Here is a 21,460-nt window from a genome sequence, read left to right on the forward strand (position 1 = left end):
CCTGCCCTCTGCCTGGGAGGCCCTCACACACTCCAACCCAACTCCATTCTCCAGTCGACCGACCCAATCCCTTCAGGCTTGGAAGAAGGTTGCCCTTGTTCTGAGTCTTTGGTTTCCACCACTGTCAGCTGAAAAAGCGTCCTTCCCTCCCAGGACCTCATCTCAGCAGTCCTCTTGGTGTGACAGTCTTCTCCCTTCAAAGCCTCCTGTCTTCCCTAGCGGTGTTAGGACCAGGGTACCCATACCCTGGTCACTAAGCTTGTCAGCCACAGTACTCAAGACAGGCGACATGCAGTAAGACTACACCAATTAATGAACACAGGCACTGACTGGGCCACCTGATGTCACACTCTGGCCTGTGTGCTGAGCACAGCCCCCACCCCCACAGCAGAGAAGATGAGGAAGGAGACAGAGGTGGCTGCTGGCTGCTAAAGTTGCTTCAGGCATGAAGTAAAAGACCGTTTGGTAACCCCTCCAAACTCGTCTCTAGTCCCGAGATGCGACTGGTAGTGAGCAGAAGAGGTGAAAGTGGCTGGCGGAGACAAAGATGAGGGTCACTAGTACTCTTCAGCCCGAGGAAAGGTGAGCATCCCACTGATCTGGGGGGACCCTGCAGACTGGTGTTCTGAGCCCAGAGCAACCCAAGCGGGTGTCAGGAATGGGGAACGGGCCATGGGCAGGCAAATCCCTGATCATCACTGGCCTTCCTTCATCCCCACCGTAGGCCGTGATCCGGGTGTCACTGCCAGACCAAAAGCCTCCTGACCAATATTCCCACATCTTCAAACCAAAACCATCTTCACGCTGCCCTTTCCCCATCCTCTGCATCCCCAGGGCATCCAGGAGGGGCCCAGAACTGGACACAGCTGCTAAGAAGACACCCAGCGCTGCCTGAGGAGACAGCACCAAGTTCCAACAAACCACACAAGCCGGGAACCACAGTTCTCCTCTAACCCCCACAGTGCACCTGCTCTGTGCCAGGCCTGTGTACTTGACTCTGCGAGGTGATGCAGAAGGGGGACATTCCACCCAGGCTTCCAGGGCGGCAAGAGAGCCCAGATGATGATGGGACAAAGTAGGAGCCCAAAGCAGGCAGACCGCAGTTTGGCATGGACAGAATTAAGAAAGACAACCCCAGGGGGGAAATGTGAGGAGGACTCACTGGGCAGAGGGGCAGAGAGGAGAAGCAGAAGCCTGTGGCTCAAAGCAGCCAGTCTGTGCCCAGGCCAGTGTCTTGCCCACACCCTGCAGGGCCATTTTTGGGGGGTGCCTCCCCTCCCCAGGCTCCAGAAGCAAAAGCTTTTGGTGAGTGTCCAAGATGGGCACTGCATCCCCAGCCTCCCAGATCCGCCACTCCTGAGGCCAGTGCAACACAGGAAAGAGTGAGTGTTGACACCAGATACAAACATGAGCAAGCTGCACAGAAGCCCAGGAGAACACCCCAGACCCTACCAGCCCTCTCTAAGTCCCAGAGACCCCAGACAGAGATACAGCCAAGAGGAGCAATCCCGACAGCTGGATCCAAGACTGCATCAGATGCCAGTCAAAGGGCCAGCTCAGGGCCACAGTAGCTCTTCCACAGTGCCTCAGATGCCCATGCCAACATCCCTGCCCAGAAAGCCCCAGTGGGGATGAGAGCTCTTCCATCCCACATCCACCCATCACAGTAAAGTCCTTTGAGGGGGACAGATTTGAGAAGACAGCACAAGGTAGCCAAGGGCCCACTTCCAGGACCTGCCCAGCTTTCACCCAGCTGTAGAACCATGGGCAAGCTACTGGCCATGCTGGGCCACCTCTTCCATGGGTTTAGGATGGGAATCTTGATGAATCCTTCCAGTCCTAACCTTAGAGGAGTCCCCCCTGGCTGTCCTCTCTAAGGGAACCAAGGAAAGAGGAAGCAGAGGTACAAAAAACAATCTTGCCACTCTCCCAGCCATATCTGGGGTACATGGTTCCCTTCAACCCAGGCCACAGCTCCCTGTCACTGCTTTAAGAACCTTTCCTATAGCCAAGGGTTCCCGTAGCTCCCAAGGGCTCCATCAGGGCTACCAATCAGAGACATTCCAAGCTAGCAGAGCGGATAGACAGAAGAGGGGGTGCAGGCTGGGGTGAACCACCTGCCATGGGAGCACAGGTGCTCATTAAAAGACTGCCATTAAAACAGAATCCAGGCCCTTTCCCTGGCACTTCTGAGAAGGCACAGGGAAGTAATGGTGGCCGGGGTCTCTTTTGAGAGTCTGATCCTCTTTCTTTCTTCTTTGGCTGTCCACCCCCACCCCATGGACCTTGGCCAGAGGGATTTGTCCAGGCAGCCTCCCCATTCCACAGACACTATAACACCTAACATTTAGGCAGTGTCCTTCAGTTTATGAAGAATTTCCATAACATCATCTCCCACACAGGGCATTTATCCACCGTCTCTCCAGGGATCAAACCAAGTCTAAGACAAGGCCCAAGACCAGAGCCTGCAGAAAGCCGATGTTATGGCTTCTGTTTGGATATCCCCCTATCTAAGCCTCATGCAATCATGGAGGTGGCTGAGTCTAGCACTTGTGATTGGTTCATTGGCTCACGCTGGGATTGGTGGTGTGAGTGCTGCATTTGCCTAGGGGTGGGTAGACGGCATACAATATAAGGGAGGGAAGGAGGCACTTTTCCTTTTGCCCTTTTCACTCTTGTCACTTGCAGCCATCAGGACAGTTGCCCCTTAGCTGCACCACCCTGCTTGGAGCCAGCCGAGTATGGACTGAAACCTCTAAAATACTATGAGCTAAAAAACCTTTCCTTCCTTCATTTTGGGTGTCGTATTTTTGTCCCAGCAATGATAGAAAAGTCCCATACAGCTGGGCTGTGAGGAGGACACCAAGTGATATTGCTTTAGCAACTTGCTAGAGACATAAAAAAAAAAAAAACAGGACTTGTAGTCAACAAACATTGAAAAGGTTGGGGTAGGGGCTTTGAACTTCTCTGGGGCCACATGGAACCCCAGCAAGAATGTGAGCAAGGTTGGGGGTCCTCCAACAGAGTCAGCATTTCCTCAGGTGCACTGGCCCCAAGGGGCTCTGGAGTAAGGTTGTCCTGTGGGAGCCTATTAGGGCCAAGATGGATTGGCAGACCATGGTCATCTGACAAATGACAGTCCAGATCACCAAATCCCTAGCTATTTTAACATACATTTGACCTGCATGTGGGCTCCCAATAGCAGCCACTGAAGCATGTCAAGCATAACTAGGCAACCCCCAAGGGTGACCCAGACACCTCAACTCAAATCAAGAAGGGTGGCCTCTTGGAGGGAGCAGGCCACGTGGGCTCCATGCTGAGCTAGACCTGAGGCCCTCGGAGGCCGGATGTCACCAAGCAGGGAACCCCACTAGGTTGGGTAAGGGGCATCAGGAAGCCAGCTTCCCCAACCAGGTAGGCACACACACTGTACTGTGACAGGTGCCTGGGAGGGCCCCATTCAAGTCCACACTGGCAGCATGTACAGATACTGTTGGTCTTAGGAGCTCACCTCCCATTGAGACTGGGGTGTCGCTCTCTCACATCAACCAGGTCTTGTCCTCTGCAACTCCACATAGGCTAGGCCACTGCTGATGCCCTTGAGACTCCACCAACCTGCTCAGCCCAAAACAGCCCCTTGTGCCCACCTCCCACGGCTTCACTCCCTCCTTCCTCTGCTTTCCTACATATGCGGCCCTAAATTCTGTGTTCCAGGCATGTGTGTGTGCATGAGTGTGCATATGTGTATGGCCTGCCTAACCAATCACTTCAGCAGAAAACCCACGATAGCGCATGGTACGGTGGTAGGAGGGCAGCTCAGTGGAATGAAAGGCTGAGCAGGAGCCCAGGCCACACCTCCACAGTGCCACATGTCCCCTGTCATGGTACTGACGGATGATTATTTCACTGTCTAACCCTCAAGGAGATCACAGAACCACAACCCACAAACTGCGCTGTCCTCATCCGCCAAGATATCCCCAGAATCTCACATAACACCGTGCATGTGACCTGTGGAGCATGACAGGTGGGTGGGTGGGTGGGTAAATAGATGAAAGGAAGGAAGGAACAAAGGAAGGAAGGAAGGAAGGAAGGAAGGAAGGACAAACAAAGGGATATCAGAGGCTTTGGAGTCCAATGCAGACTTGAAATGGTGTTCCACCACCAATCAGCTATGTGATCTTAGATACGTGGTCTAACCTCTCTAAAAACACAAATGTCAATATTTCATTGTGTAGGACTCCAGTAAGACAGGAAGAGAACTGGTCAGCACACTCCCTGGCAATTAGCAGACACCTGGTAAAGGGGAACTATTATACCACTCCTGTACTCCTGTGGTGTGGTGTCGAGTACAATACCTGTAACAGGTGTTTCATACTTGCAAGATGAATTCTTAAATGACTAAATGGACAAAGAACAACCTCACCAGCTCCCCTCTGCCTCTTGGGTCTCTGACCTAACAGAGGACTCTCAGTGTTCTCCCTGGTCCACTGTACAGATCTCATATGGCTCCTAACACCACAATGCTTCCCCAAGCCCTCAGCCCACTCGACTCCCATGGCTGCAGAACCCTCACCTGGACAGATGTGCAAGTGGTGATGACGCTGGTCCCCAGGCTGGTGCTGTCACTGAGGTCATCTGGCAAAGAAGGAGTCTTATCCACCCGAGGGGCCTGGGTGGCCTGGAATGAGGGGCTCTTGGGGGACACGTTCACATCTGTGCCATTGCCAAAGGCCTGGATGGCGTTTCCTGGTGAATGGAGGAACAGACACATGGAGAAATCAGGACCTGCTTCCCTCCCTGCTGTCCCAGCTCCTCTTCCCCACAGCTCTTCCCTGGAACAACCTAGAAGCTGGGGACAGACGATAACACACCTAATTTAACGTTGCAGGGACTCTTTTCCAGACCTGCAAAAGTTCACATCTAGAGGGGAAAATGACAAGAGACCAGACAGGAAAAGGCACAAATCAGAATGGAATAAATGCACATGATGAGGATTGCAGGAAAGGAAAGGGAGAAAGGAAGGAAGTGTGAAGAGTAAAGTCTAATCCTGGAGGGAGAAGAGCCTGTGCCAAGAGTGACAGGGCCCAGTGTGCCACAATCTCTCCTGGGAAAGCTTCGCCCTGTGCCCCCGCTACCCGAGCACAGGCTGTCACACTCACTTGCCGTGTTGAGTGCTTCCAGGTCCCTACTGCTGGCATCTCAAGGGCTCCAGAGCAGCCCTCCTCCCATCAGCTTCCCTGGGGCAGTGTCTGCACCTCCATGCTGTCATCTGGCACTGGGGGCTGCTCACACTAAGCTCCAGGCCTAAAACTCGATCCTATAGAAGAGTCTTCACCTGCATCTCCCAAATGCACTCAAGGCTGCCAGTCTAACCCTGCACTGGGCATTTTTTCCCACCATTGCCAACAACTTTCTCCTCTGCATTGCTGATCCCGAAGATGTCATCTCTATCTATCCAGGTCCCCCAAGACAGAAATCCAGAGGAACAGCAGCAGGCCACTCCATGGTGCCTCCCCAGCCACCCACCCACCTGCAATGAATAAGACCATCTCCTGAAGATCTCTGCACTCCGTCTTGTCATCATTCCCCTCCCACCACATGTTCACAGTCATCACCATCCTTTCCCATGAGCATCAACTACAGCCTACTTATGGGACTCTTTTATTGGGCCACCCATCAGAATCATATCCCCAACTTCAATCTGGCAGATCATCTGCTGGCATCCTTCAGTCACCCTGTATCCGTTGCCATCTAAAGGACCCAAAAATCCAAAGCCTTCAGGTCTTCAAGAGGAAGAGGCTCTGTCTGTCTAGATAACCACCATCCCAGTCACCTTCAGTGCTATGTAGCAAGACTAAGTACTTTGCAGTTCCCTGAACAAAATCATCTTGTATAGAGGCCTGGACCCTGCCAGGATAGACCAGGAGCCCCCCTGCCTCTTCAACTGACTAATGCCCAACTGTCTTCAAGGAATACAGTCTTTGAGAACTCTTGGGGCCATCCTCCTCCTGGTTGGTGTGGTGGCCCCGCCAGAGCCCCTGAAAAGCCCCATGCAGAACTCGACCCTCATACCCCTCACTCTGTACTGCGATCACAGCCAACCCTCAGTTTACCTCCACCAGGCTGCATGGTCCTCAGGGTCAGGCCCTGGAACCTCTACCTCCAAATTCCCAGTGCCAAACAGAAATGAAGGAGGAAGATGGATGGACAGACAGACGGGAAAAAGAAAAGAAAGAGGGAAGAGACCTGCAGAGGGAGTGTCCAGCAAGGGGTGTCAACTGCACAGGTCACAGCAGAGTGAGCTTGACTATGGCTCAACCCTCTCCAGATTTTGGATGAGGAGTCATTTAAAAGAAAGTTACAGATTCCAGGAGAAATACTTGTTAAAAGGAAAGGTGGCAGGTGCCCGAGAGCCTTATGGGAGGGCTCAGTCTCCAAAGGAGCCTGGCCGAAGCTGTCAGAGTAACAGAAACTTTCCAGGTGTGGTGGTTCATGCTTGTAACCCCAGCACTTGGGAGGCTGATGCAGGAGGCTCACTATGAACTTGAGGCCATCCTGGATTACATAGTGAGTTCAAGGCCAGCAAAAACTACATAGTAAGACCCTGCCTCAAAACAAAATCAAAAACTTTGTCCTTGGTTTGACGTAGCTCAAGAACTCTGCTAGTAAACTGAGGCAGATCAACTAACAGCTCTACTGTGAATCTGCAGGAGCTGAAGACCTAGGGTCCCCTCACAGAGAGTATCCAGGGTGACCGTCACAAAGGAAGGAGCAGCAAATAGTCAGGGAAGGCAAGTCTAGGGTCCCCTCTCAGGTAGAAGTGGGAAGCAGGGTGCCCCGGGCACCTGGGGTGGGGAGAGACTCACGGAGGCACGGGTTCTCGGTGAAGTCCCTCAGGAACTTCTCACACTCCTCTTCCATGTTCCCACTGCCGCGACAGCTGCACCAGGGTGACACCACGATACTGGTGGGGCTGGAGTCCACGTAGTTGGGGGTCATATCAAACCCTGGGCAGGTAGAGAGGGTGGGGGGGGAGAAAGAGGAGCAGGAGAGCCTTTCCTCTGAGCCCTCAGATGTCAGGCATAACAGGAAGGGGAGTCCCCCTGCCCCCGACACACCCACACAACCCATCCCGCCACCCTAATTAAGCACTATTATCCCAGGGACCTCGATCTGCTGGGACAAAGGGCCAAGGCTTCGAGGACACCAGGCTCCTCATCACCAGGACAAGGACGACCCTGCAGACCCGTCCATCCCAGACCACACCCTTCCTTGCGCCCTCACCAACAAGCAGAGCGGGCCTAGCTCTGGAGTCAGGGAGACAAAGTGCCCATACTGGGTTAGGTCTCAATGCCAGGGTCTACCAGCTGGCTGAACCTGGGCAACTATTCTATTACTCTAACCTCAGCCTCCCCATCTGTTAAATGGAAATCTATACCTTTCTAGTAAGACATGCAGGGAGAACCCAGTAAGACAGGACCCAGAACGTCAGAACTATGCAACAGATGTCTCCATTTCTTAAAAGACCTCTGGGGCCTTCCCTGATCCTCTCTTTCATAAAGAGCTGGCTCCCCGTTAGCCCCATCAACCGCTCTGTCTGAGTCTGCCACAGAGAAAGCTGAGCTCAGCCTGACTCCCTCCAGCATGGTCCCTGACACCTGCCCTACAATGTTGGGACAACAAGAGGTGACGGCAAGTGCAGACGATGCAAGAACTTACCGATCATGCCCGCATAGGAGCCCAGACACGCCTGGTAGTTGTCTGCAGGACAGCTGGTGAGCGTGCGATAGGAGGCTCGACAGTTGGTGTGGAAGTCCGCCAGCCGGGACCTGTGTCAGCAGAAGACCCGACAGAAGACAGGAGTTCAGGGTGGCAGCCTTCACACTCCCCAGCCCAGCCAGGGGCAGAGAAGCTCCTCCCTGCTGCACCCCAGGCTGGGCTGAGGATGCCATAAAGACAGAAAAGGGACAGTGGGGGGCCAAAGGCTGAGGGCCATGAGCTGTGAGCAAGCTGAAGACAGAAAAGCTCAGTTACAAACAAAAAGGGCCCAAGAACCAAGAAGGCACAGCAACACCATGCTCTCAATGCCTCTGTCTGCAGGAAAGACTGAGGCTGGGCAAGCAGAGCGCCCGGCCTGGGCTGGAGAGCTGGGCTCTGCTTTATGCTTGGCCACGCTGCTGGGTGATTCTACCCAAGTTCTTGACACATCATTCTTCCCACTTGAAAAATGGATCCAATATCCCCGCCCCATCCACCTCATGGGATCTATCTGAGGCTCAAAGGAACCAGCCCAGAGAGCAGGAGGAGAGTCTAGAGGCATCTCGCAGGTGTTCCTGCCCGGCTCTTAGGTATGACATCAGAGCAAAGCCACCTGCCGCCTTTCCACCACCTCCCCAAGCCCTTCTGGCAGCACCAGCCCTATCCTTCCCTGGGGACAGCAGCCAGCCACCACCCATTCCTCTGACACTGCAGCTGTGCATGGCTCTGTGCTCCCCATTCAGCCAGGAGCTGCTATGTCTGTCCTCTGGTCCCCAGCCCCAGAGCAGGACAGAACATGTTACATGGAGCACCAGACATCCACATCTAATACTCATGCCGGCTTCCATTCTGTCCCCCTCCTGCCCCAAGGCTCTGGCAGGGGCATTAGCCTGGGCCAGAAGGATGCTCCTCTACCTGCCATCAAACAGCAATCATCACCTCCTACAGGTGACTGCACATAGCCAACTGGCCTCTGTATAACATCCTGAGTCTTGCAAAGCTTAGAGAACTGATTACAAGGTCTTGTCACTGGCATTTTCCCAGTAATGGTCACAGAGCAGGACCTTAGAAACCAGTGTCAGCCAGGATTCACAGGGAGGACCTGGGTCACCCAGGCTCCTGGCAAATAGAGGACCTCACAAAGCAAGCCTCAAATTTACCCCAAAGTCAGCTCCCCTGGTTCTCCTCTGGAACTGTGCCCATCTGAGAAAGGCATATGTAGACAGGGGACAAGAGGCGGCGAGACACTTAGCTGGTCTAAGTGATGAGACAGCCTAGGTTTACCAGGGATCGTTTTGGTATGGAGAGGACCTGTCACCATGCAGGCCCACAGCCCAAGGTACCAGGAGGACTCTGTCAACCTCTGGACAAATTCCAGCTTTCCTGGAGGCCCCGCAGTGCTGGGAAGGGATTTGGGAGGGAGGACACCACTGCAGGCATCAGATCCCTCTGAGGCCTCCTGTGTGCCTCAGCCCCCTGCAGCCGACGGGAGATCAAAGACTACAGAGACAGGCGCTTGTGACTCAGCTCTGCCTTCTCAATGGGGACCAAGGGCAAGTCCCTTGCTTTGCAGGCACTGAGTGCCTAATTCAGCAAATGAATGAAAAGGACTCTTGATTTATCACCGAAGTGCACCTTCCTGGTCTAAGAGGGTGAAAAACTTCTTAAGGAGCATGGGGAGAAAGGTTACCCAAAAATGCTACTGCACCATACATTTTAAAATGGTTAAAATAGCAAATAAATATATGAAAAAATGGTCAACATCAATGGTCATTTGGGAAATGCAAATTAAAACAACACTGAAATTCCATCTCACCCCAGAAAGAATGGCCAAGATCAAGAAATCAACCAATAACAAATGCTGGAGGGGCTGTGGGGAAAAAGGAACCCTTCTGCATTGTTGGTGGGAGTGTAGACTGGTGTAACCACTGTGGAAATCAGTGTGGCGACTCCTCAAAAATCTGGGATTGGAGATGCCATTTGACCCAGCTATTCCACTTCTGGGCATTTTCCCAGAAGAACTGAAAACATCATAAGACAGTGATATATGAGCACCCATATTTATAGCAACACAATTTGTAATAGCCAGATCTTAGAAACAACCCAAGTGCCCATCAATCAAGGAATGGATAAAAAAAGATGTGGTATTTTTATACAATGGATTATTACTTAGCTATAAATAAAAGATTGCATTGAGACTTCTGTAAGTAAATGGATGTAACTTGAGACCATACTCATAAGTGAAATAAATCAAACTCACATGTGTAAATACCATATTGTCTCTCTGGTGTAAGAAACTAAAAAACTATATATGATCCAAAATCTACAGTACATACTGTGTAAGGGTAAGAAACTACTCAAAAAGGAAAAAATAACTGGGACAGGTGAAAGGAGGAAAGAAGGAAGGGAAAGGGAAAGACATAAATTTGCATATATATGCATAAGATAGCTAAAATGACTACACTACTAATTGTATTAGCCATAGGAAAGGAACAGTCAGTATTCATATGATTAGAACAACTTTACATGACTATTTCTGTCATTCTAAGCAACCCTTTTGAAGGTGACAATCTGCAATATTACAACCACTGTCAAATTCCTGCCATCTTGCTTTGTAAATGCACACTGTTATTACATTGGATTGGTTATTGTTTATTTGTCTCTTTTGTTTTTTGATTTTACTGTATCTTTTTCTCTTAAATAAGTAAATGGTTAAAATATTAAAGTATATATTATTTTGTCACCTTGATTTTTTTTTTTTTTTGTCTTTTTCGTTTTTATCGGTACCAGGGATCGAACTCACGACTGCCTGCTTGCAAGGCAGGCACTTATGCCGCTGAGCTAGATCCCCAGCCCCCCACCGTGATCTTTTTAAATGTGCCTTTACATCCATCTTTATCATTTACTCTCTGTGAAAAAATCTGTCTGACAAGCAATTATTATTATCCCACTTGACAGATGAGAAAACTGAGCCCCAGAGAGGGTGAATTAGGTGAAGAACACAAAGTTTGAAAGCAGTGGGTCCAAGAGCCAGACTCAGAACTCTAGCAGTAGGCAGATACTCTTCCTGGCAGGCCCCACAGCTCCCATGTGGAAATGAGCAGTCCTGGGCCCTTTCAGAGCCCTCCTCCTCACCTCTGTAAAGGCAATGTCACCATCCACAAAGAAGGAAATATGGGGTCATCTCTGCCTTCATTCCCGCACACTCCTGTACCCTCTGTCTCCTCACTGCCCAACCTCAAAACAGAAAAAGCAACGTTTCCAGCCATGTCTCTACCCTCTGCAGGACAAGACTTGCCCCTGACCATTAAAGCCAGCATCTGTCCCACTCTGCAAGGGGGAACTGGAAGAAGATGGGGTAGAAAAACCGTCTCTGCCTGTATCCTGCGCTTTAGAGACCTAACATGTAGACTAAGAGCGGGCAGAGACTGATGGGATTGGGAGACAAAACAAGATCTCTTGTGAGTTGAACTGAGGCCCTTCCAAAAGCCTATTGAAGTCCTCTGAACCCCTGGTAGCTGTGAATGTGGCCTTGTTGGAAATAAAGTCTCTGCAGATGTAATCAAGTTAAGATGAAGTCAGTAGATTAAGTGGGCTCTGTGTCCAGTGAGCGTCCTCATAAGAGAAGGGACACAGACATAGAGAATGCCTTGGGCCAGTACAGGCAGCGACCAGACAGACACATCTGCAAGCCAGATAGCACCTGGGACTGCCAGCAACACAGAAGCCAAGAGAGAGGCATCAAACAGTCTCTGGGTTTTGGGGAAGAGCATGGTCCTGCCTTGACTTCCGGTTCTGGCCTCCTGTCCTGTGACAGATTTCTGTTTGTCCTGTGAGAGAGGATTTCTGTTTGAAGCTGCCCGGCTTCTGGTACTTTGTTACAGAAGGTGCAGGAAACAAGGCAATGGTTTTGAAAACGTTACTGTTTCCTGTGGCCAACTCTCCCTGGAAGGAGCCAAGGGGGTATGATCAGGCACCATCACTGAGCAGGGCTGCAGGTGAGCAGGATGAAGCCTGGACACAGCTCCTGTAGGGTGTGGCCCCTGAGACAGGGAGAGGATGGTCCCCATCTGGTGGTCCTTGCTCCAGCCACATGACTAACAGGCTGAAGACGGGAATGGCATGGATGTTGACACAGTGTCAGAAGGGATCCAAGCCACAGGCAAGGAGTCCTTATGCTCACTCCTGGGGGACAACACTGCCTGCCACAGCAGACCTCAGCTCCACCTCAATTTCATGTGTTTGAAGCCTGTAAAATGGCTCCAACCCCTCTGGGGCACACAGGAGCTTACACCCCTCTGGCTCTTTAGTCAAGAATCGGAGGGCCTTGGCTGGCTCGCCATTCATAGGCTCTCTCAAAATGTCACCAGCTCCACAGGCTGGAGAAGAAAGAGGACATGTGCAGGGAGAAGGTGACAACAGCCCCTTCGGGAATCCAGAATATTTCCCTGCTGGACCCCAGAGAGGCCAGGCATGAGGAGGAGAGGCAGAAGCACAGGTGACAAGTGAGGAGAGAGCCCAAATAGGAAGCAGGCTGACCAGAGGGGGCTCCTCGATGAGTGGAGAGAGGGCTGATCCCGCTGCTGGGAGAGGAAAGAGCATCTGTCACGAGGTTGTGCTCAGTCCCCGGCTGCAGCTGTGTGGCTGTGGGCTGGCCTGTTGTGTCTCTAGGGCTCAGTGTCCTCTTCTGCCACGGTTAGGGTCAGCTTGATTGGCTTGTGAACCACTCAGGGATTAAAGATTAAAGCACACTCTGGGTGTGTCTAGGTCCCCTGGGAACTGTATCTGCCCGTCACCCCCTTCACTCTGGCACTGTTCCCTGCCTCTGCTTCCAAGTCACCGTGAACTAAGCAGCTCTTCACCGTGCCCTTCCGCCATGACACTCCTGCCACAGAGCTGGTTTACCATGGACTGATCCCCTTGAAATTGTGTGTGTCGGGTCTCCTGACCCACTGATGAGAAAGCTATTACACCAGCACACAGACAGCGGGGCCAAATCTGCCTGTCTCCACACAGGGCTGCTATAATGAAGAGCCAGCGAGACTGTGTGTGATAGAGAGCTCGGAAAGAGCAGCGCCTGGGTACACAGTCATCATCGCTGTCTTCCTTCCCGACATACACGTCTGTCCCAGCACTGTGCCTGCTCCTGCCAAGTGCAAACAGGAAACAGCTTTTCCTGGTGTCTCCCAAAGGAAAACAGCACCCATTCTCCCTGTGCTGAGGCCTCTACGGCCCACCCAGAGCAGCATGAGTACATCAGGGAGAGACGGTCACTCAAGTCACTGCCAGGCTTCAGAGGCAGGCAGCTGGTCCCCAAGCTCACTCTGGCCTCTGATCCACCCACCCTGCAGCCCTCTCCATGCCCACCAAGGAGACAGGAAGGAGCAGCAAAGGCCCTGGAAGCCCCGTCTGCTGGCTGCAGGTGACCTGGGGGGACAGCACCATCTCATGACCTGTGCCGTGGCCTGCTTCCTTCCCAGCAGGGCCGTGGTGGTGCCAAGCCCAAGAGAGGAGACCATTCACAGTGAAGGGAGGGGGCCACGGGCTTAGACCAGCACGCACTGAGGGGAAGGCAAGCGGCTGGCCTTCTGTTCGTCCATTTCTCCATTCTGGGCACCAAGGCAGCCTTGGCAAGCGAGAGTGACAAATGGAGCCATTTAGGAGGTTGCCACATCCAAGTCTCCGGGAGGCCTTTGATTGCTCAAGCTTCTCCCCGCCTCTCCAAGCACGGTTAGATCCACAGTAGCAGGCTCCCTCTGTCAGCATCAGAAACCAAGCGGTGTCAATTTCCTTCAAGGCCTTGACGCATTCCAGCTCCAGCCATGGTGGGAATTGGCTGCATGAACACTCCAGCCCATGCCTGGGAGGCACCACTCTCCAAGGCAAGTGTTACCCTTCCATCATCCACGGCCAGCCAGCTGCTACGCCTGCACCATCCCTTGGCCAGATGTCACTCTTCCCCATACATTGGGAGGTCATTGGCCCCTTGTACTCCATTTCTGCTGCCAAAACAGACCTCTCCTGGATCCGTCCCATTGCCCTGCAGAGCCCCAGAACAGACACGGCATGAAAGAATCATAAGAAGGAGAGACCAGTAAGCGAATAACCAGAGAGAGTAAAAGCAGGAAGCCAGCAAGAAAACTGAAGTGCACCAAGCCAAGCGCCTCCCCGCTGAGACCGAGCCAAGACTGCCAAGGGAGCCCGGGGCAGCAGGTGGATCGGTCCAAACAGCACAAGCCCTCTTTGGGCCCATTTCCCCAGCAACTGCAGCCTATTCAATCCCAGGAAAGCAGCAGCAGGCAAGAGAAAGAACCTGACCCCCAGTTACAGAAAAGGTTACCATATTAAATGCAGAACATCCAGCTAGTTTGAATTCTAAATAAATTATGAATTTTAATAGAAGTTCATTAGGCCATACTTAAACCAAACAGTTCTCTGGATCTGGAATTCAAAAGACCCTGGGCATCCTACATTGTGATTTTCTTTTAAGCTCTGCCAACCCTGTTTGATGAGCACAGGTGTCCCCAGCCAAGAAAAAGGGGCAGGGCTGGGCACACGAAGATCAACTCACATGGACGGAAATCAATCAGCTCTGGGGGAGAAGCCACTTCCTTTAAGTCAGAAGTTCTAAAAGTGTAGTCCAGGTACAACTGGGGACTGTCCGAAATTCAAATTCTCAAGGCTTTACCCAAAATGTGCAAGACCTGCAGGGGCAGGGACAGCAATCCACTTTGGCCAGCCCTGCAGGTGATTCAGAGACAGCTGCAAGCCAGGCAGTGGCAACCTGCACAGGTGTCCAAGCTGGGCTTGTGGGTACCTTTCAGACCCCACTCTCTGCTCTGAGATTTAAACCCCCAGCCATGGAAGAAAAGAATGTTTCAAGCCATATCCCAAAAAGGCTTGTGGCTACATCTAAAGACTGCACACATTTGTAACACACACACACACACACACACACACACACACACATACCATCCCCTCAGAGCCACACAGCCACCTTTGGGTATTCCCTTCTCAGTGCTAGACTTTGGTCTTAGCCAGGAGAAAGAGCAGGCAATGTGCACCTGTTACCAGTGGAATCCCCCCTTCGCCCAGGCTGCAAACAGCTTCCCAGACATATTCACCAAATTTGACTGGCTTAGAAAAATATCAGGGTAAATGACTCCCAGAAAATGCTGGCCAATACATGGGATTTCGGGTCTGAGGTTCTTGACAACTTTCTCAAATTCCTACTTACCAGACTGTACCAGCTATATGGCTACTATGCAAAAAAAAAAAAAAAAAAAAAAAAAAAAAAAAAAAAATTCATGGGTTTCTTTAGGTAGTGAAAGTTTGAGGAAGAAGAAAAGGTGCTGACATTTTTTTGAAGACCTACTATGCATCTGCCCAAAGCTGGTGTTTAATTTTCTGAATAATCCTATGAGGTTGAGGGTGCAGGAACTCAGACAGGCTTTATAGCACAGTCACATGGCCAGCAGCCAGCACACTGTGGCCAGACACCTGCCAAAGGAAACTGTGTAGCTGTCTACACTGCCGCAAGCAAAGAGGGTGTTGACTGTTTCATGGAGGGGAGTGAGGACTGTCAAAAGTGCAAAGTACTCAAGCCAGGCTGCATGAACAATTTGTGGGAACAGATCAAATGTTTTCAATAGGCCTAAACCCCTCTGGAATGGCTAACAGAGATCCCTCCAGTGGTGCAGGGCATTGGTTAAGTGGTTAAATTTCTTGCCATTGAGAAAAGGAAGACACCGCCCACCTACCCAGCCCCGTCTGCTTTCTGACACCTCCAGGCCTCACGAGGGAGGATATGTCCATCCCTCCCCTCCAGCCACATCCTGGAGGTTGTCACCACTGGGTTCACGAAATCAAGGAGTGACCTGGATTGCTTCCCTCCTGTTTGTTCTCTAACTAAACAGTGGAGACTTAAGTCTTTCTGCCCAGAACAACAGCTCCTCTGGGGAAGACATGGAGGACAGAGACTTCCTCCTTGAGCTGGGCAGTTCTAATAAAAGCTGCAAAAGGCCTGCTGGGCCCAGGCAGACACTGACCCAGGTTGGGCCAATCACAAGACCCCTTTCTCCTCACCACCATATTCCGGGGATGAGGAAGTAACACAAACTGGAGTCCTTGTCTGAGGTTTTCCTAAGGGAGAACACTTCTTTTATCAGGTTATGAGACACCCAGGTGTGAGCATAGACATACAGGGACCAAGGTTCTAGCTTCACTGTCACAGAAAGAACACACACATAAGTCACGTACAGAGAAATGAAATTAGGTGACAAGGAGAAAGAGTATCATTTGTGCTTGAAACATGGTGATATACCTCTGCCCTTTGTATATTTTATGATGTAAGATAAACAATTCTTTTTTACTTTTCCTAACCCGGTCATTTAAAGCAAATATATATATACTACAACTCAACTATATTTGCTAATATTGCATGACCTTCTCTAAGTTCTAAGTAACCAGGCACACTATGAAAAGGTCACAGGCAAAACATCACATCCACATAGTCTGTGTAAGCCATGCAAAAGAACTGGGAGGGGAGGAGGACTTCAGCAGAGCAGCTCTGAAAACCGATCTGATCATTAGATGATGATCAGGACAGTCCAGCATGCCTAGGACTCTTTCTTGTCCTAGTTCACCCAGGGAAGAACAGCTCAAGCAGATGTCAACACCAAGGAAAATCACGTCACTACTGAAAATGACAAGGATGTGAATCATGCCCATATACGAACATTTTAACATGAAATCACATTAAGGGATTAAAAAGCAAGAGCCACTGCAGTTCATGCCCCCTGGTTATAAATGGGGAAAATGTTAAGCTATGATCCAAGGATTCTCCAAAGGAAATATTAAAAGATGCTAAGGAAAGACCTCGTTCATTGTGTTCTCTTCTAATAAAGTTGCTCAAAAGTCTCAATCATTTCTTGAAGTTCAGTTGAACAAAGCCTCAAGCCTTCGGTTAGAGAAAATGTTACTGGTTCTGGAAGCATCAGTAAATCCAACTGATTCTCTTTTCCAAGACAAAGAAGCTCCCATTTCAAGGGAGACCTGGCTCCCTAAACCTGGGCAGCCCCAAATCCTGCAGCCTTCAGGCTAGAGAAAGGTCTGAGGCAACCCCTGGAAAAGGGCCACCTAGCCCTTCTGGGCATGACATAGACCTCAGCGCCACCTCCAAGAAGAAATGACTGATCTCCTTTCTTAGCCTCCTGAGTTCTTCAAGAACTCCTGAGCTCCCTCCCAAACCCCTTCCACAGAAGCAGGTCCAATAGTGACACCTAATCTCTGATGTCACACCCACTGGGTTCCACCCTTGGCTCAGCTACTCAACAGCAGTGTCCCTCGGAGGAGGTCACTGAATGAGCCATCAGTTTTCTGTTTCTGTGAAGTGGAGGTGGTGGTGGTACTTACCTGGGGTAGCCCAGAGGGCTCAATGAGATCTCTGATGAGGAAATACACGTGAGTGTCTTGGCAGTGCCCAGCACATGAGGCTGTACCAAGGCTCAAGGAAAGGGACACAACACCTGTGACTATTAATAAGCACCTCCCACGTTAAAAGAGTGCCATACCGAGGGTTTTTACTAACACCACCCCAAGGCACCCTGACAACAATTCTCCTGCATGGCTATTATTGGCCCCTATTTTACAGGCAAAGAAATGGAGGCTTAAGTAACCTAAATCAGCATCACAGGAGCAAGGCCAAAAGGCTTAGGTTCAAATCCAAGCTCCAAAGCCAGATTTTTCCTTCCACTATGCTGTCCCCAGCCACCCACATTTCCCAGCCGCTGCACTCTACCCTCTCCCAGTATTCTGACACCATAGAATGAAAGAGGTTTATTTTCCTTCTGGGGCCACCGGAGGAGATCACCAAGTATAATCCCACCCCATACAGTTCCAATCCAGAGCTCACTGAGTACACCCTCTCTTCCCCAGGTTAACAATGAAGGCAACAGTGAGAGATACAATAACCTGGAAAAGGGGCTGTGTTTACAGTCGCTGGACTCCGGTTGACCAGAGCAGTCAATTAGACCCAAGCCAGTGCCAAAAGACCAACCCCAGTGGTGGGCCAACACCTGCTCTGGGAGAGGGTCAAGGGAGCCTAGAAGGAGCAGAGGCCAACCTAAGCCCTCTGGAACTCCCCACAGGGCCCAGAGATGAGAACCAAAGCCATTTCCTTCTATAAGAGACCATCATTAGACACCTTTCCTCATGTCCTCTGAAAACAGACCCCCTTCTCCATCTTCCCCCATCCCTTCACCTATGTTCCAAAACTGTTACTACCAAGTAAGAGGAAAAAAGAATTAAATGTATGCACCATTTGATTTTAATTGAAGGACTGTTCTATTTCATTGAACTGCTAAGTAAGCTGAACAAGAGATTGTGTTTACATAAGCAAACCCCAAGTCACTATAGACTTGCTGTCACATTAAGTCAATACTTATGAAGGCTCTCTATTTAATTATTCAGTGAGGATTGACTTATTATTGTGTTGAGTGTGGTTAGCCTTGAGCTAGGTAGCCAGCCGGCTGAAGGATTCTTTCAGCCTTCTCTGAATGCTGACACGCTTCTGGCTGGTGGTGAGGTTGGTTTATTCCTCTCCCTCCTGTCGCCAAGCCCACTGCTCCCCACCCACCCCTTTAGCAGGAGGCAGCAGGTGACCCTGCTTGCTCCCCCACTCAAATGGCCTGCCTGAGATGGCTCATGAGACTCTGACACACGAAGTCTCAACAGGATAGCAGTGCAGCCTGTATTCCTCCTACTCCTGATTCTGCAGACCTCACAGTCAAGGACCAGATGTTTCCCTGGCCTTGCTATTCCCGGCGTGTTCCCTTCAACCTCCACAAGATGTGTTTCTCAGTCTTTATAACCCCTCCAAACCCTTTTATTCCGTGGCAATCCAGAAAGCTTTTTATATCAAATGACAAACCCTGAAATATAACATGCAGAGAAAAGTCCAGAGCTCAGTGCTTCACCTAAACTGCAGAGCAGCGGGAGAGGCAGGACGTCAAGGTGACTAAGAGCAAACTTCCAGGCTCCCGGATTCAAACTCCAGTCCTGCCAGTCCCAAAGGGTACAACCTTGGGACAATGCACTGACTCTGCTTTAACTGAGGACCCTCGTCCACATAAAGGAGCTAATAGGTTCTGGGAAGAGCAATGGAGATTCCCATAGAGTACCTAAGACTATGCTAGCCTCGGCTCTGTACTTCTAAGCTAACTCTCCAGAAGGAGAACCTCCTGACTTCCCTCAGGCCGTCATCTGCCATCCTGGCCCCCACTGGGACCCTGGAAATCTCTATCACCTCATCTCAACTCTTCCATATTTCTCCTAGTCCAAACCCTCAGAGCAAACCACACATACTCAACCATGACATTTCCTGCTGCTTCTTCGTGGTTCCTGCTCTTTTGCTGCTTCTCCGGCTGAGCATGCCTTCCTCCCGCCATGCCCTCCTTAAAATTTCCTCCAGTTTCAGACTTTCCAAACCCAATCACAAAACATATCTTCCAGAAAACCTCCCCTGAATGCCTTGTCTAACTCTGAACGTGTTTCACAAACTCCTGTCACTGTATTTGTATCATCACATCATAATTTACATTTTGCTTATCTGTTTCCCCCACTATGAGGCCCTTCAGGACAGAAATCATCTTATCCATGCCTGAATCTCCAATGCCCAAAAACAGCCCTTGACACATAACAGCCATGGAGTTGAGGGACAGGAGGAAGAATGGATGGATGAGTGGGCAGAGAGGTGGGTGGATGGATGGATGGATGGATGGGGAGATGGGTGGAGGATGAGTGGGTAGTTGAATGAGTGGATGATGGGTGGAAGGATGGATGAATGGATAGATGAATAAGGACTGCATCAGGCAGCAAGAAGAACCTTCCTCTAAACAACAGAGAATCTAAGAACTCTCCTAACACCTCTCCTTGAAAACTTAAATCACAGGTAGATCTCCAGCTAACAGCACGGAAAATTGTGTCAATGTTAGATTTACCTGGAAACCAAGATATCCCAATGCTAGATGCCCTCCAGTGGATATGTCTTTCTCTCTGATCTTACTTGGTGGCTGTTAAGGCTCAGAAAAGTCTCTACCATCTCTTGTAATAGCCATTCGCTAAAAAGAGTCCCAAGTGGCCTACAAGAATTAACACACATCCTTAAGCACCACTCTTAACATGAAGAAGTGCCTTGGGAACCTACCAAAGAGAAGCCAATGTGTCCCTGTGGAGAAAAGCTGGATGAAGTGTCCATTCTCTAGCAAGCAGAAGGGCAAAGGTAGCCGGTGCTGGGGCTGAGTACGGAGGTCAAAACGTCTGCTGCTTACAAACCCTAAACCCTGGAAATATTACTGCGCCTCTCACTGCCTAGGTGGCCGTGACCCACACAGAAGATATTTGGGGGACTAAATGTAACCACATAAGCGAAAGCATTTCTGAAATCAGAGTGTACTAGACATATCTTTAGTATTTTTTGTCTAAAGAAAATGAAGAGAGAACATGACAGTTCCACTGCACCCTAATCTTCTTCTTTGCCTGGCTAGATGGACAAGTTCCCAGTGCAGGAGTGGGAGTAAAAGCGAGGGGATAGGTGGGCAGAGAACAGAGCAGCCTGCACAGTGCAGCAGGAAGCAGGAAGGAGCAGATGATGCCTCTACATCCAAGGAAGTACAGGGGCCCTTGGACCTTCAGCCCCTTTCCCAGTGCCTTCCATTCCAGGCCTTCTAGAACAAGATGCATGGACAAATACTATTCCTATCTGGCAAATGTCTGGGCAGCTATGTCACCACTAGGAGTCTTTCTCATTATATAGACTAATGAGAATGCTGTGCTTCTCAGAGAAATTTATCATCCATTATAAATGACATTTTTTCTGAACTAACAAAGGATATGAGGCTGGAGAGACTGACTAAAAGGAAATGTTTAGCTGATTCCAGAAACCATTGAGGAATCTAATTACCTACCCCCTTGCTGGACAGTCCTTTCTCCCCTCTGTGTTCTCCCTTCCATGTGGACCCCTTTCTCTGCCCACTCATCCCTGAACCCCTGAGCCAGGAACCCAGGAAGGCCAGCACATTGGCCCCAGGACTACGCTGCCCACGGGAAGAGCAAAGTCTTACACGGTAGCATCGCCGGAGCACATAAGACCAGATTATTTGTGGTCCCAACTTGCTGATGCAAGATGAAAAATACAGCGAACTGCAGCTGCTGAACTCAGCTCTTTACTTTTTCTCCCTTCTTTCCCCTTCGCTGAGGTTAGTGTTTTACAAAAAGGGCTTTAAAAACTAAAATCTATAAACTGAGGGGTTCCGACCTGTCAGCATAAGGTCAGGCACGGGGAATGCGGTGTGCAAAGAGGACGGAGCGTGCGTCCATCTCACCTGCATTCAGTGAGCTCTCTCACACATGACACCACATGCGCACCCAGGCCAAGGCCCTGCTGCCTGGACAAGACCCCACACCTCCGGGTGGAAAGTCCTTATGCCCTCATCAGAAGTCCTTTCCCCGAGCCCTGACTCTTAGTTTCTTCTCTGTTTCTACTCCCCAACCCCAAGGCAAGTGATAATACTGGGTCTCCTTCTGACATCACAGGGCTGGACAGCAGGGAGCAAGGCTGCCAGCCATGGCGGGGTATGGACAGCACTGGGTATATGGAGCTGAGGTCTGACCTGAGCCAGCTCCCGCCAGAGCCTCCCCATGC

At 50.6% G+C, this 21,460-nt stretch overlaps 1 protein-coding gene across 3 annotated transcripts in view; it reads right to left on the reverse strand.

The window, feature by feature from the left end:
• Positions 1 to 21,460, reverse strand: part of Gfra2 (GDNF family receptor alpha 2) — an 87,856-nt gene that overhangs the window by 6,212 nt on the left and 60,184 nt on the right. For all 3 annotated transcript variants that reach the window (XM_063234835.1, XM_063234837.1, XM_063234836.1), the window contains 3 exons: positions 7,720 to 7,829; positions 6,867 to 7,007; positions 4,574 to 4,746 (listed from right to left, as the gene is read on the reverse strand). In XM_063234835.1, the coding sequence (XP_063090905.1) occupies positions 4,574 to 4,746; positions 6,867 to 7,007; positions 7,720 to 7,829 (424 nt within the window). The remainder of the gene's footprint in view (positions 1 to 4,573; positions 4,747 to 6,866; positions 7,008 to 7,719; positions 7,830 to 21,460) is intronic.

Source organism: Cavia porcellus, unplaced genomic scaffold (assembly GCF_034190915.1).
Source record: "Cavia porcellus strain 051 isolate PalLab524CR breed Dunkin Hartley unplaced genomic scaffold, mCavPor4.1 scaffold_24, whole genome shotgun sequence".
Classification (NCBI taxonomy): Eukaryota; Metazoa; Chordata; class Mammalia; order Rodentia; family Caviidae; genus Cavia; species Cavia porcellus.